The sequence below is a fragment of the Ailuropoda melanoleuca genome, chromosome 5 (genome assembly GCF_002007445.2).
Source record: "Ailuropoda melanoleuca isolate Jingjing chromosome 5, ASM200744v2, whole genome shotgun sequence".
Taxonomy (NCBI): Eukaryota; Metazoa; Chordata; class Mammalia; order Carnivora; family Ursidae; genus Ailuropoda; species Ailuropoda melanoleuca.
The window spans coordinates 130,389,562-130,404,298 of record NC_048222.1 but is presented as its reverse complement, the minus strand read 5'-3'; the positions used below and the strand labels follow the sequence as shown (position 1 = coordinate 130,404,298).

Sequence of the window (14,737 nt, the reverse complement as noted above, 5' to 3'; positions counted from 1 at the left end):
GAACTTGACATTTTCTCCTTGAGTATTTACAGGGATATTTTCCTTTTAAAAGTTTAAAGAGTTTACTATTAGAAGGAAATGGGCAATAAAATATAAAAATCAAAATTTATGAATGAGGAGATCTTTACTTCTCAAAATACTTTTGCCACCTGAATCAAAAGAAATCAGGTCTTTTTTTTAAATGCAAGGTTCTATGAATGGAGCTACAAAAAAAAGTAAAAGATGCATTCTTTTCCATAAGCATCTTACAGTTAACAGTATCCATCCCTCATTTCTGAAGAGATGCCAAATCAAATGAAGTGAGGTTCACAGGGAAGCAGAAAAATAGGAAAGTCACGTGCTCACTAATTTTCCAGTCTCAAATATAGAGCCACAACTATTTGTGGGTTGAAGGCAAAATAAAAACTGAGTTTTACAGACGCAAACAAAATAGAACACAAGATGCAGAGTTAAAAAGGACAAGAGTTAATGAATAATTAAGAACATATGATTAGCTAGAAAGAGAAAGTCTGAAACTCCCTACTCAAGATGCTCTGGGTTCGGTCGACCAGGTGTATGAATGACACCCATCACATGGGATGTGTCTGAGGGAGCACGACACCTTCATGAAGTCCTTCATGTGCACACCAACAGAAGCAAAGGGGACTGCTTCACAAAAAGGAGAAACGCCTGAATGATCCAAACATTGGTAAAGTTTTCAAGGTTCTGACCAAAAAGAAAAACTCCTACATGAGTTCTCCCCACTACTGTGTTAAGGGACACTTTAGGGTAGGTAAGTAGAGAAAGGGAAGGTAATTACTGGTTTGGTTTTGCAGGAAGGGAGTCAGACTTCAGTGGGAAGACTAATTCTTTCACCCAGCAGTTTCCCATGTTTAGGAATTTCTACCAGAAGTTTTACTCAGCCTCGTACTTACGAGCAGTTTGTGAACAGAAGTCCTGCGGTGATGAAGCAGTTAAACCTCAGGAGCTGCACACGGAGGGGCTTCCTGCTAACAGGCCAGCAAGGAAGAATCAAGACTATGTAACTCTGAGCAGCAAGAAACGCCAAAAATGATCCTCCTTATCCCCAAACTAGAAAAGAGATAAATCCTTTCCCAGCCGTGAAGCACACTTCAGAGTCACGGGAAAACAACACACAGGAAGCTGTTCTCAGGGGAGTGTGGTAGCAATGGCAGGAGGAAGCAAGTATCAGAGGAAACCCAATCTCCTGTCGTTTTCCTAACCTAAAGGACAATGTTGGTGTTCCAAATTTAACAGAGGTAGCTATTCATGATATTATGTAGAAATGGACTAATAGATAAAGCTGTTGAGATACAGCTGATGAAAACTGTGGCCTCGGCCACTTCCGTTTTTAAGGATCTCAGTATATCAAAAAAAAAGAAGTGATAAAAAGAGAGTTACTAAGCAATGATATCTTTTAAATGATCCCTCTTGTTAGAGTCTTTGTAACTGTATTACTACTTTGTTTGGTTCATGATACTACATTCCAAGATGAATGTCACTCCCTCACTCTTCCCTCTGTGCCTCGATCTGCCTGCTGACGAATGCTGACATAAGCATTATAGCTTTTGCATTAGAAACTAGGGCCTTTGATATTTTTGAAAAAGTGTAAAAAAAATAGATAATTAATACTGGCAATGAAAATCAAAATGGATGTTTCTACCTCTCTCTCTTTTAAGTTGTTATATATATGTCACTAACTCCAGATCAACCTGGAGGAGCGAAGTACAGAAAGGGGGAAAAAATAGGAAAGAAACACTATATTCCAGTGATGTGGTCAGTGTTCAAAAATGATTCGAAGTGTCAAAACAACATGGAGAACAAAAATCATATAGTTCAAGACTTTACAAACGACTTCTTAGGGAAAATCTAAGGCTCTGAAAGTGTGATGCTGAGATTATCATTTATTTCTGTGCAGATCTACACTCAACTGTTTTGTGAACTCTTAGTTTATCTGCAGGTAAGAGAACATTCAAAATGACCTAATACTGTTGACTAACTATTTAGGAAATAAATAGAGAAAAAGAAGCTTCCTCTTAACACAGGCAAGTTATCTAATTCTCATAAAAAAGTGAAAAACATGCCTTAAATTTTCATTTGTGTTCATAATTACTTTGCTAATTGTCTATTTTTATTTATTAATAATTGTCATATGTCTTATTGTTGTTTGTAATTATCCATAGCTACTGTTTTTGTAATTTTGAACAAATATTCTAAAAAGAATGAATAAATTCCTTTAGAAAAAGAATTAGAAAAAGAATGGCTAAAGTCCACGTATAATCAAATTATAATATACTGATCCTTTATTTCTAAGCTGATCACAGGTATTTACTAAAAAAAAATTAACTGTTTCCTAAGACAATGATTTATTACTACATTCAAACAACAGTGTGCAAGCAAGCCTAGAACAGAAGGGCCAACACAGCCGGTATCTATTAACACGAAAAGTTGGTTGGAACTGTAGGCAAGTAATTAACCTTCTGGCCCAGAGCTTTAAAACCCCAAAAGCAGTTCCTAGAATTTCTTTCATAATTTATGAACAACTGATGGAATTCATGTCACAGTCCATGGATTCCCTTGCGGAATTAACCCCAGCTCTCACTGACCCTAAGAAGCTATAAACCAACAGGAGAATGTGCTCTACTATTTCGGCTGACCCAGAGTGCCATCCCTGTCACTGTAGCATAGGAAACCGGATGATCAATTACAGAGCTGCCTGCCAGACACAGACCTAAACATTTCACCTTCACTCACGGTGCCAGTGACACCCAGTACATGCACCCTCACTCACCCCATACCAGCCCTGTCTGACAGCAAACCCGNAACATTTCACCTTCACTCACGGTGCCAGTGACACCCAGTACATGCACCCTCACTCACCCCATACCAGCCCTGACAGCAAACCCGCCTCTATGTTCTAGAGATGATCTATATTCTGCTGCCAAAGGTTATAAAAAGATGATGATGATGACACTGGAAACAGAAGGTCAGACCGTATATCAAGGAAGGTTGCGTAACTGCAATTAAACACAGGCAGAATAGCGAAGACAAAGCAAACAGCAGCCAGCCGTGGCCCCAACAGCTCACAAGCCGCATGCGCACACTGTGCTAGGTGCTGGGCAAGGTTCTTGACATAGACTTTTCATTTGTTCCTCAAAGCAGTGCCATGATGTTGGGACTGTTCTCTCTTTTTTTTTTTTTTAAGATTTTTATTTATTTATTTGACAGTGAGAATGTACAAGCAGGGGGGAGCAGCAGGCAGAGGGAGAGGAAAAAGGAGACTCTCCATTGAGCAAGGAGCCCAATGTGGGCCTCGATCCTAGGACCCCTAGATCATGACCTGAGCGGAAGGCAGACGCTTAACTGACTGAGCCACCCAGGTGTCCCCGCTGGGACTCTTCTTACCCCTGTTCTTTAGATGAGGAAACTAAGATTTGAAGAGGTTAAGCAACTTACTATTAAAGCTCAAGCAGGGAGGAAATGAATAAAATGGAGTTTGAAAGCCTGTCATATGATCTAGGATCCATACTTCGGATATGAACTAGGTATTAAATAACAAGAAGTGGAGATAGCTGACTTTGTGGTGGGTAAGTTTCTCCATAAGTGGAATTAGGTAACAAACTACAGACCCTCAAGCTTCCAAGTCAAGATTAATAACCTTAATTGATTGACACATCAACAAGATACTATCATCAAACATTATGGAAGGAATGTATGTAATTCTATAGTAAGTTCAAGAGTAACAGTAAAAATTAGAATAAGAACTAAAAATACCAGCAAAGTGTACACTGAACAAAGCTTAAGCCTTCGTTTAACTCTGGAGGAACAATATACAAGAAGTGTAACCTTAGCAAATCACTGTGTTTTGAAGGGCATGGGTTCAATTAAGAGGCTTGAACTAGAAAATTTATGAAATTCCTTTCTATTCTACAAGGGAAGAGTACTGTATTTTAATAATCTATAAAAGCAAAAGCCTTGTGCGCACTTGCTGTGCTAATCACCTAATTATGGAGAACGAATGGACTTCAGAAGGTGGATACAGGGTCGGTAAAAAGTAACATTTTCAAAATTAATGGAAAAAAACACAGAGTTTTGTCTAACTTCATCTTAGTAGTACAGACTGGCAGTAATGGGAATGGGAGGGAGGAGGGGAAAGAAGATGAAGCAAGGATACAACTGGTTGGCTACTTAAGGTAGTAAAGAATAAAACCAATCAAAATGTGAATTGGAGTTTTTTAAATGCTTTTTTTAAGCACTATTAACAAAAAATTACAATAGAGGCATAAATACTAAGAATCCTCCCAGAACGAAGAGGTAGTAATCCACTAGCTAAGTTATCATTGTCTTATAGAACGACTGTTAGTCATGAGCCAATAAAATAAGACTGTTCTAAGAAAATTAATATGAAGGAAACTGCCTGTAATATTCCATGAAGCAATACCATCACTATACTAAATAGGGAATGATGAATGATACTAGTTGGCAAACTGAACGGAAGAAACACAGACAGGAGTCCTGTTTTCTCTTCATAAAACTTAATGCTATTTGATGTTATAAAAAAAAGAGAATTGTCTTCCCAAAATATTGATGGACAGTTTGAATACTATAAAAACAAAATGAAATTGACTCCTTCAACATAATGGGAAAACCATGAAAAGACTATTACCTCTATAAAAATCTTATCATATTGCAGTGTATTCAAATGTACATCCATCTCACTTAAAAGGCCCAACTATCAAGAATCATTTCCTAGAAATAAAAAAAGTAATCCATCCAACTATATGACATTCTGAAAAATGTCAAACTATATAAATGTCAAATGTTTTCTGGAAAACAAAGCCATGGAGACAGTAAAAAGATCAGTGGTTGCCACGCATTGAGAGTTAGGGATAAATAGGCAAAGCAGAGGATTTTTAGGGCAGTGAAAGTACTCTGTATGATATCACATTGATGAACACATTTTTAAACATTTGTCTCACAGAATGTACAACATCAAGAGCGAACCATCATGTAAGCTATAGACTTTGGGTGACTGTAATGTGTCAATGTGGGTTCATCAGTTGTAACACATACCGCTTTGATTGGGGATGTTGATAACAGACAAGGGTATACATGTGGAGGGAGGGGGTAGGTGGGAAAACCCCTGGATCTTCCCCTCATTTCACTGTGAACCTAAAACTTCTCCAAAAAATAAAGACAAAAAAAATCTGGAAAAATTAAATGTAATCATCATTTTCTCTGTATGTTATTGCCCACTCTAAAGGTGACTCAGGAGAAAAGGAACATGTGAATGCTAAATACACACACACACACCCCTTCCATTTCACTCTAAAAGAAAAATTTTCATACTACTAAAATAATATGTGACTTTCAGAATTTCATTCCTCATCTTTTATATTGGAGAACTTACAGAATGTATGTAATTCTTATAATTATAACAACTGTGTAGCAATTGTGTAGCAAAAAGAAGAGAGAACACAAAAATAAGATAGAACTTGAAGTCAAAAGATTTGGATCTTACTACCTTGACTGGATAGGTCATTTGCTCCTCTGAATCACAGCTTCCTTATCTAGAAAACGAGAATGGTCTTAGAAACCTATGACACTAACTGTGGAAGGATTAACTCAGATAATATTTGAAAGAGCTTCTCTCCTTCATTAAACTTGATTAAAAACCTGAGCCTGATCTGCCCTGCCCTTCAGCTCAGAATCTAGTCATGGAGCAGATATGCAAAGTAAGTTATAATATCATAATTGTAAAGAGATATTTACATATAATAAACAATGGGATCCCCAAATCTCCACTAGGTGAGAGGCTACGAAGAGCAAGAGACTATAATATATTACACAGTTGTTTGTAATTATTCCATTTCCTGTAGAGTGGACCTTGTCAAACAAAATGGATAGGGCATTTGTCAGGACCAATTTCCTCTACCTTTTTTCTAATAAGAATTTTCAAAACTAGGCAATGCCAAGTTAAAAAGAGTCATGGTAAGTTTTTAGGGCTGGCTGGCCAAATATTGTTCTTTATTCCTTCATTTAAGCGCTGTAATTTTATATACGTTGGTGAGCTAAATTTTAAACCATGCCATTAACTATTATTTGTTATACAACTGTTTCCAACCAATAGCATGATAAAGCAATGAGGTAAAGAACTGAAAGGAGAGCAAAGGGCCCAACTTTATATTGAGGGGGGACTGGCTAATAGATTAGGGAGTTCAGTAATTTTATTCTTTGATTCTAACATTTCTCAAAGTGAATTCCATGATTGTATAGTTAATTTATGAAAAAATGATTTTATGGTCAATTAAATTTAGAGTCAAATCCAGGACTTCTCTCTATGAAGCCAGCATTCTTTCCACTATCCCACAGATGCAGTAATGTATTTGTAGATTCTTTTATTTATTCAAGAAGCACTTGCTAAGTTCTTTCTCCATGCCAGGCAGTTCTCTGAATAGTAAACAAGTAAGTTATCAGATATGGGCACAGCTCTAAGGGAACAGAGAATCTACAACGACTGAAGAAGTATGAGCACTTGGAAGCGTGCTGTGTTGAGAGAAGTACAAGATGGAGAATATCCACCTAATGTGGTGGGGGTAACGGATGGTCACATGACAGAAATATCATGGAGAAAGTTACATTTACTTGGAGACTGCAGGAAAGTGAAAGAAGCCTAATAAGTGAGCCTGGAATGTCAACTGGGAGAGGAATTGGTAGTTTATGAGTCTCATGGTAGGGAAGGGACAGTCATTTTGCAGAAAGCAAGGGGAAACCACTGTGAGATTTATATAGTAGGATAATAGCATGACCGGGTAAGCCTTACCAACTCTTTAAAACTTCTTTTGTAAAAAATAGATATACTTTACAATGTATTAAAAAAAAAAACTTCTAAAAAGTCTATACCAATAGCAAATCTCATGGAATTCCTTCTTTAAGAAGATGACTAAGCATACGTTAATGAAATTCTGCTTCTTCAGAAGAATCTGAGTTTTCTCTGAGTTGCATGACTGTAAGCGACAAAACAAAACAATAAAAAGTTTGTTTATATTGAAAGAATAGAAGTCGTCCTGTTGAAAGAACTAGGCTTTGAGGGACATGCGAACAAGATGTAGGCTGTGAAGCTGGATGTTCAGCAAATAGTTCTTAGCGGCCCTTTGCTGGCATCTGCATCCACTCAGTTGTTCTCACTGGAAGAGAATGCTCCCACTCTTAATTATGAAAATTTTCGAACAGGCAGAAAAATTGGAAAAATAATACAATAAGCCACAAATACCCTCACTTGGGTTTAATGTCACCATGTTTGCTTTCTCATTCTCATTTCTCCCTCTTCTAAATATATTTTTTGCACTACTGTTTGCTGTTCCATTTAAGAACCAGATGCAGAAACATGTCACACCTAAGTAATTTAGCATAAATCTAATAATAGCAGTTACCTGCATAATCATGTTAATAAATTTTAAATATCTTATTAGACTAGAAACTTATTATATGAAAACACAAAAATTCATCAAGAAAATTCAAATTGTCCATATTTATAAATACAAAGAAATAACCACAGTTAATAATTTAGTATTTATATTTAACCTCTAAGGCCTTTATGTATAAATATATTATCTTACAAAAATACATCATTTTGTTTTTGTAACTTATATTTCTCTTCATGTTAACAAATATATAATATACTAATATATAATTTTGTTCTTATTGCTTATAGAATATTCCAATTTATAGATATACCATAATTTATTTAACCTATCTTCACAAAATGGATATGCAGGCTCTATTTCCATTTTTTGTCCCCATTATCAATAGCTCTTTAAAGAATAGGAGAATATTCCTTTTTAAACAAATTTTACTGCCTATGAGCTCTTTTTGGACTTAGAAATCAAGCATAATTTGGGTTTATGCCTAATAAGGAAGATAGTAATAATTTAAAAAGCCAAGGACAACGTTAGATGTGACAAGTTAAAATAAATTTTTGAAAGGTTATCTTGGAGATCATTACAGTTTAATTTTAGATAGAAGTTAGTGAGAAATACATAGTTCAGAATTTAAAACACCACTAAAAATAATTTTTCCAACCAAGTTCTCCTTTCAACACTTATTAAACAAAAAGGTCAGGTTAATCAGGAACACAGCCACCTAAATGCATTTTTTTCCATCAAAAGTGCATTTTTCCAAGGGTAAGACATTAAAAAAAAAAATCCCATGNACCAAGTTCTCCTTTCAACACTTATTAAACAAAAAGGTCAGGTTAATCAGGAACACAGCCACCTAAATGCATTTTTTTCCATCAAAAGTGCATTTTTCCAAGGGTAAGACATTAAAAAAAAATCCCATGATTACTTATGCCAGACAACATGATAGTAAATTAGCTTCTTATCCATTGTCAATCAAGATTATGTTTATAGATTATTAAAGTTTCAGCAAATTCAATGACTTAAGATCTTGCTGAACTTGAAAGAAAGGAAAGGGAAAGATATTGAACATAAACTTCTCAGGATGATATCCTGTAAGAAGGAAAAATCTAAGAAAAGGAGAANAACTTGAAAGAAAGGAAAGGGAAAGATATTGAACATAAACTTCTCAGGATGATATCCTGTAAGAAGGAAAAACCTAAGAAAAGGAGAAAACAATAATATAAGAAATCATATCAATCACTTGTTTCTTCTGTACCATCAGGACACGGTGCTAAGCCTCTGGCACGATTTTAAGTCCACCCGCCTTCAACATGGCTCTCTACCACTTTTTTCTTTTGTTTTTCTCTTTTCTTTTTGTTTTTCTCTACTTCTGTTTTGGTCCCCAGATCTTCGCTTTCCCTGGATGCTTCTAAGCAAGAAGACCTGCTTTCTCTCTTCAGGGCACCCATTATTCTACATCCCTCATGTATAATGTTTGCTATGTTCTTGGTTATAGGCATCATTTAAAAGTATTTAAGAGGCCACTCTAGGATTAAAAGTACTACTTTGACATTATGTCTTAAAGCTTTAGCCAAGACATTTCCAGAATAAGAAATTATGCTCCACTGTTGTCCTTTCCTCTGCCTAAATATAATAATTGTCCTAGTGATTCTTTGGCCTATTAAAGCTAACATTTCCTCATCCACAAAACAGTTACTGTGCTAGACGTCTACTGCCTGAGGTACTGGGGCTACAACGTAAAGTCAAATACTCTGGTCTTGAATAGGAAGCTTCAGCGATGTAATCCAGTTACATTTTACCACATACAGTCCAGCTACTGAAAACCATTAAGATTCAGGGGAAATATAATCTGGCTATCGATATTCAGAGTATTTTTTCAAGTCTTTTCAAGTATTTCTCTACATGACAGATAAAATCCAGACAAGATTCTTTCAAGGATATTTAATTGTTTAAAGATATTTGCAAATGATATATCCAGTAAGGGATTAATATCCAAAATATGTAAAGAACTCATACAACTCAAGACCCACACAACAAATAATCCAATGAAAAAATGTGCAGAAGACCTAAAGAAGCATTTTTCAAAGAAGACATAGAGATGGCCAACAGACACATGAAAAGATATGCAACATCCCTCATCATCAGGAAAACGCATATCAAAACCACAAAGAGATAACATCTCACATCAATCAGAATGGCTAGTATCCAAAAGACTAGAAATAACAAGTGGTGGTGAGATTGTAGAGAAAGGGGAACCCTCGTATACTGTTGGTGGGAATGTAAATTGATGCAGCCGCTTTGGAAAACAGTTTGGGGGTTCCTCAAAATGCTAAAATGGAAGTACCATACGATCCTGTAATTGCACTTCTGGGTATTTATCCAAAGAAAATGAAAACACTAATTCAAAAAGATGTATGCACCTCTGTATTTACTGCAGCATTATTTACAAGAGCCAAGGTGTGGAGGCAACACAATGTAAGTAGCTATTGATAGACAAATGGATAAAAAAACTGTGGTATATATACATGATGGAATATGACTTACCCATAAAAAAGAATGATATCTTGCCATTCACAAGAGTGTGGATGGACCTAGGGGTATTATGCTAAGTGAAATAAATCAGAGAAAGACAAAAACCATACAATTTCACTTATATGTGGAATCTAAAAAATAAACGAACAAACAAACAGATACCACTAGCAACAACAAAAAGAGAAACAGACTCATAGAGAGAACAAACTAGTGATTGCCAGAGGGNGGGGGGAAGGGGGGGGGGGGGGGGTGGGCGAAATAGGTGAAGAAGATAAGCGGAACAAACTTCAGTCATAAAATAAGTCGTGGGCATGAAAAGTGCAGCATAGGGAATATAATCAATAATACTGTAATAACTTTGTACGGTGACACATGGTAACTAGACTTATCCTAGACTTATCATGGTGAGCTTTTATAATGTACATAATTATCAGATCGTTGTACACCTGAAACAAACATTATATGTCCACTATACTTCAGTTAAAATTTTAAAAAAGAGTATTTAGTTGTTTATTCAGACTTCACAAGGGCACAGCCCTCTGTCATGGGAGCACCTGCACAAAAAGTCATAAGAAATCAGGGGACGACCCCTTTAGGAAGCAATCTGTGGCATATCGGACATTATGGTTGCATCACCCTTGTATCCAATAATCCTACAGCATCCAGGCAATATTCCAAGGACTTTCTAAATTTTAAAAAGCCACATTTGATGTCAGTTATAGGAAGGGATTTTAAGAGGAGGCCCTTAGCCTTCTATAAAAAGTGAAACTGCTACTCCCTATCCCTCCATTAGAACAGAATATACAATAAATCACAATTATATCACAGCCAAATATTAGCCAAATTATTTCCATTTTAGATATTTAACTTAGTTTGGGAAAGTAAACTTATTTAAAATTTTTCCAAAATAAGGAACTGGATTCTATAAAATTTTAAGGAAGAGAAAACAGCCAAGATTAATTCTTAATCCAGGAGATATTTTGTAATATTGTGATATTCCCTGTCTTAACAGAATTTGATTTCTTTAAGTTTTTTTTTTATCACAAGTTACAATCTACATACCTGTGTGGCTACGGATATGAACTCTCAGTGTACCACTGCTGGCAAATTTCTGGCCACAATATGGGCAGATTTTCTCCTTTTCTCCTGTATGTGTCTAAATGGAAAGAAATAAAAAGGGTTGAGGGTAAATATAAAGCATTCAGTAAAAATGATTAAGTGCCTCTGACAATGGTAAATCCTTTTTTTCCAGGATTACATTTCATTAAAATGATTTAATATCACAATGAGATTTTAAACAATTTATCATGAGCATTCCCACTGGTTCAAAAAAAAAAAAAAACCTAAACCTTAGAATCACGCATTAGTGCTAATTTGAAAATAATTCTGCAGTTTACTTTTTAAGCCTTTATGGAGGCCCCAAGTAAAAACGATTAAGTTATACAAAACCAGTATATGCTGGCAAAACCACATAATCAAAACGGGGTTACAGCTGCCCTTGACTGCTGCCAAGAAACACTTCCTTAGAAGCATTTTTCACATTCTTTGTGTGTATTTAACTCTTGAGGACAGAATTAATCTCAATAAAGTAATCTGTTATTCGCATTATGCTTGCCTGACTGGATTGATTTTACGGCAGAGCAAAAAGAAATATAAATCTGATTTGATCTTTAAAATCAGCAGGTGTTAACTGAGCAATCAATGTGAAAGAACATCCTTGCCCTCCACATACCTTTAATCTCAGCATAAAACAACCGCACAAGGAAAGGTGAATATGTATCATCAAAAGTGAATTTTGACGGAATGTTAGAGAGTTCAAAGAAAAGCCTAAGCTCTCCCGAAAAGAGGAGGCAGATGGAGCTTTTTAAACTAGTCTCACAATCTCATCAGACCAGTTACTCTATCAGCATCAAAATAGGTCACTGCAATAAATGAGGGGTCAGAGCTACTTTTCAAGTCCCATTGTTTTACAAACTTAGGAGAAGGGGAAAAGAAGGGAGAAGAAGGAAATTACTTTAGATATCTGCACATTCTCAGTGACACTTTTTAAAATTTTTTTTATTTCAATGATGACCTACACATCAATGAAAGCTTACAGTGGATCATCTGGGTTACCACCACAACACAGTTTCCAGGGCCTGTGTTTGCATTAGGTTTCTGCAAATTACTGGGATTGCCATGGGCTAATGTAAAAAGGAAAGGAAAGATTCTGTTTTTGTTTTTGTTTTTAAATGATGTGTTCCCAGAAGGGACGCACTGGCTGGGATAGAGTGAAAGGGGTAGGGCAGTTACCTCATCTCAGAAAACCATCAATGTAGCAGAACATTCTCCATATTAATTGCTAACTTTAATATAATTAGTTTCATAGCCTTATTGGTATTTAATTTGAAAGTTTTCACATTTGAATTATAATCTGCATTTGGATAGACACTATTGTATTTGTAGTTTTTAAAACAGTTATAAACTAAATACATTAGTAAACATCAGTGTCCTTTTAAATATTTTTCCATTGAAAATGATTTACATTATATTCAAGTCTGAGAAATACAGTCTAACCAACTGCCACGTTAGCCAATGACACTGGCTACAACAGACATCTCCTTGATTCTGCATTTGGCAAGCACTTAACTTTCCATTTTCACTCTAAGTTCTTATACAAAACAGTTATACATTCTTTACAGTAAGAGCTGTTACTCCCATGGTCCCCATTATGGCTCATTTTAAAGGAAATTCTATAACATTTTAACATAGAGCAGACCTATATTCTTCTCATTCCCTGACAGAAGGGGCAAAATACAACAATTCGTTCTTGATTAGTGTACGGTTCTTTAGAAATCATGTAGATCTATTATTACAACACTGTATTATTCCAAAGAGGCAACTACCAATTTATTTATAATATCTTTATAAAATCCACAGAATTTCTTTTGCTGCTCCATAAGTATTTCATTGCTCACTTACATGACCTAAGTTACTTGTCAGTGGTACTAAACAGCATTAAGTCAACATTAGTGAAAAGAATTAAAATGCCTCTTTGGTTTAATCTTAAAATATATCTTAGCATTAGATATGGAATTTGGTTAAGTGGTTTTAAAAGGCACTTAAGGTATAATACTAAAAGATCTTAAATATAAATAAGAAAGCACGGAAACAGAACTCTATGACAATCCTGGGCAAACGTATGAGACAAAACTGAACAATGCTCTGCCCAATGTACTCTGTGACAATCTGTGATTGTGAACAAGCGACTATTATCTCCCTTGAAAACTCACTATTTTTTCCCATGTTGATTAAAACACGATACAAATTTACTAAATTCAGGGAAAAGAGTAATTCAAGCAAAGAAAGTTGAAAGACTATCTTATCCAGAAATTTGAAAAAAAAAGACAGTATCATGATTACTGAACATTAGAGAAACAGGAAAAGAAAGTTCCTCAATTCAGTGCTTTGACACAGCATACTAAGGACAGGTACCAAAATAAAAGTCACACTGAAGTGGGAGTGACTTCCTCACATTCACTCAGCAGGACACACGAAGTAGCCAAATCTACTGCACTTCATTGTCATTTCTACAGTCAACATTAAAGCCTGTAACGGTGTTTGTTACACTGTGAATATTGCTATTTTTGAAAATACACTTAAAATGTACTTACAAAACAAATAAAAATAACTTCTTGATTTGCTTCAAGTAATTAGCATAACACAAAAAAGGTAATCTCCAAATCACCCTAAGAAAGAACCTCATTTTATTTGAGTTAAGCAAATACTTATCAAGTTCCTCTTCTGTGCCTCCTAGAGAGGCAAGATGAAGGACCGNTCCCTAGGTCCTAGAGAGGCAAGATGAAGAAGGACCATTCCAATCCAGAAAAGAGCTCAATCTAATAACTTGTCAATAAATACCTGAATTAAAATTTATTTGAAAATAAAATTAAGGCACTAATCATTTTTTAAATAAAAACCTAAAAATAAACAAATTAATTAATTTTAAAAAATCTACATTAATTCAAAAGTGTACAAAAATTGACAAGCTCCCATTCATCGAATACTTTGTATGACCCATCTATCGCCATAGCTCAGCGCTGTGCAGAATCCATACCTAAATCTAGGTTTACCTTCATCCGAATTATTTATCTCTTCTGAAAAAAGTAGAGGGAACAGACATTTTCTAAAGAGCTCATAGTAACCATGCATCTTTTGTCATTTTGAGGAAATATACTGACTGATTAATATAAAATGGATTATCACATGATAATTAGTATTCATGCCCATATTGCTGATGTGTGTAATCCATTCAAACTCACAGATGGCTTCTACTTACTTTCTTATGACTTCTAAGCACTGACGGTGTAACAAATGCCTTATTACATAGCTCACATCTGTATTTCTTGTGTCTTTCATGGACCACCTGGACGTGAACATTCAAGGTATCCTTCCTTTTAAAGGTAGCGTCACAGTGATGGCACTTGAAAGTCCTCTCACCTGAGAAATGAAAACGTCAAATAAGAGAAAGGATCAGATGCAAAGCAGGGTGATGTTAACTCCCCCTCCTGGGTACCAGATGTAATGTTCTTTTTTCCAAAGAGTTAGCTTTATTACTAACATCCTATTGTAACTAGAGTAGGTAAATTTTCACATCTTTTGATTCTACCTTTGCTCATTTGTTGTGTGACCAGTGGGAAGTGCTTTAACCTTAAGTTCTCAGCCTCTTTAACCGGTAAAGGTGGAGACTCAGTTAGCTAATTTTCTAAAGGAACCATGAACTTTCTTTAAAAGTAGGTCTTTCT

The 14,737-nt window shown here is 35.5% G+C and overlaps 1 protein-coding gene across 1 annotated transcript in view; it reads right to left on the bottom strand.

Annotated features, from left to right (window-relative positions):
• PRDM5 (PR/SET domain 5) overlaps positions 1–14,737 on the bottom strand; it is a 189,800-nt gene that overhangs the window by 52,580 nt on the left and 122,483 nt on the right. The window contains exons 11-12 of the mRNA XM_034661743.1: positions 14,272–14,432; positions 11,016–11,109 (exon numbers count right to left, since the gene is read on the bottom strand). Of these exons, the coding sequence (XP_034517634.1) occupies positions 11,016–11,109; positions 14,272–14,432 (255 nt within the window). The remainder of the gene's footprint in view (positions 1–11,015; positions 11,110–14,271; positions 14,433–14,737) is intronic.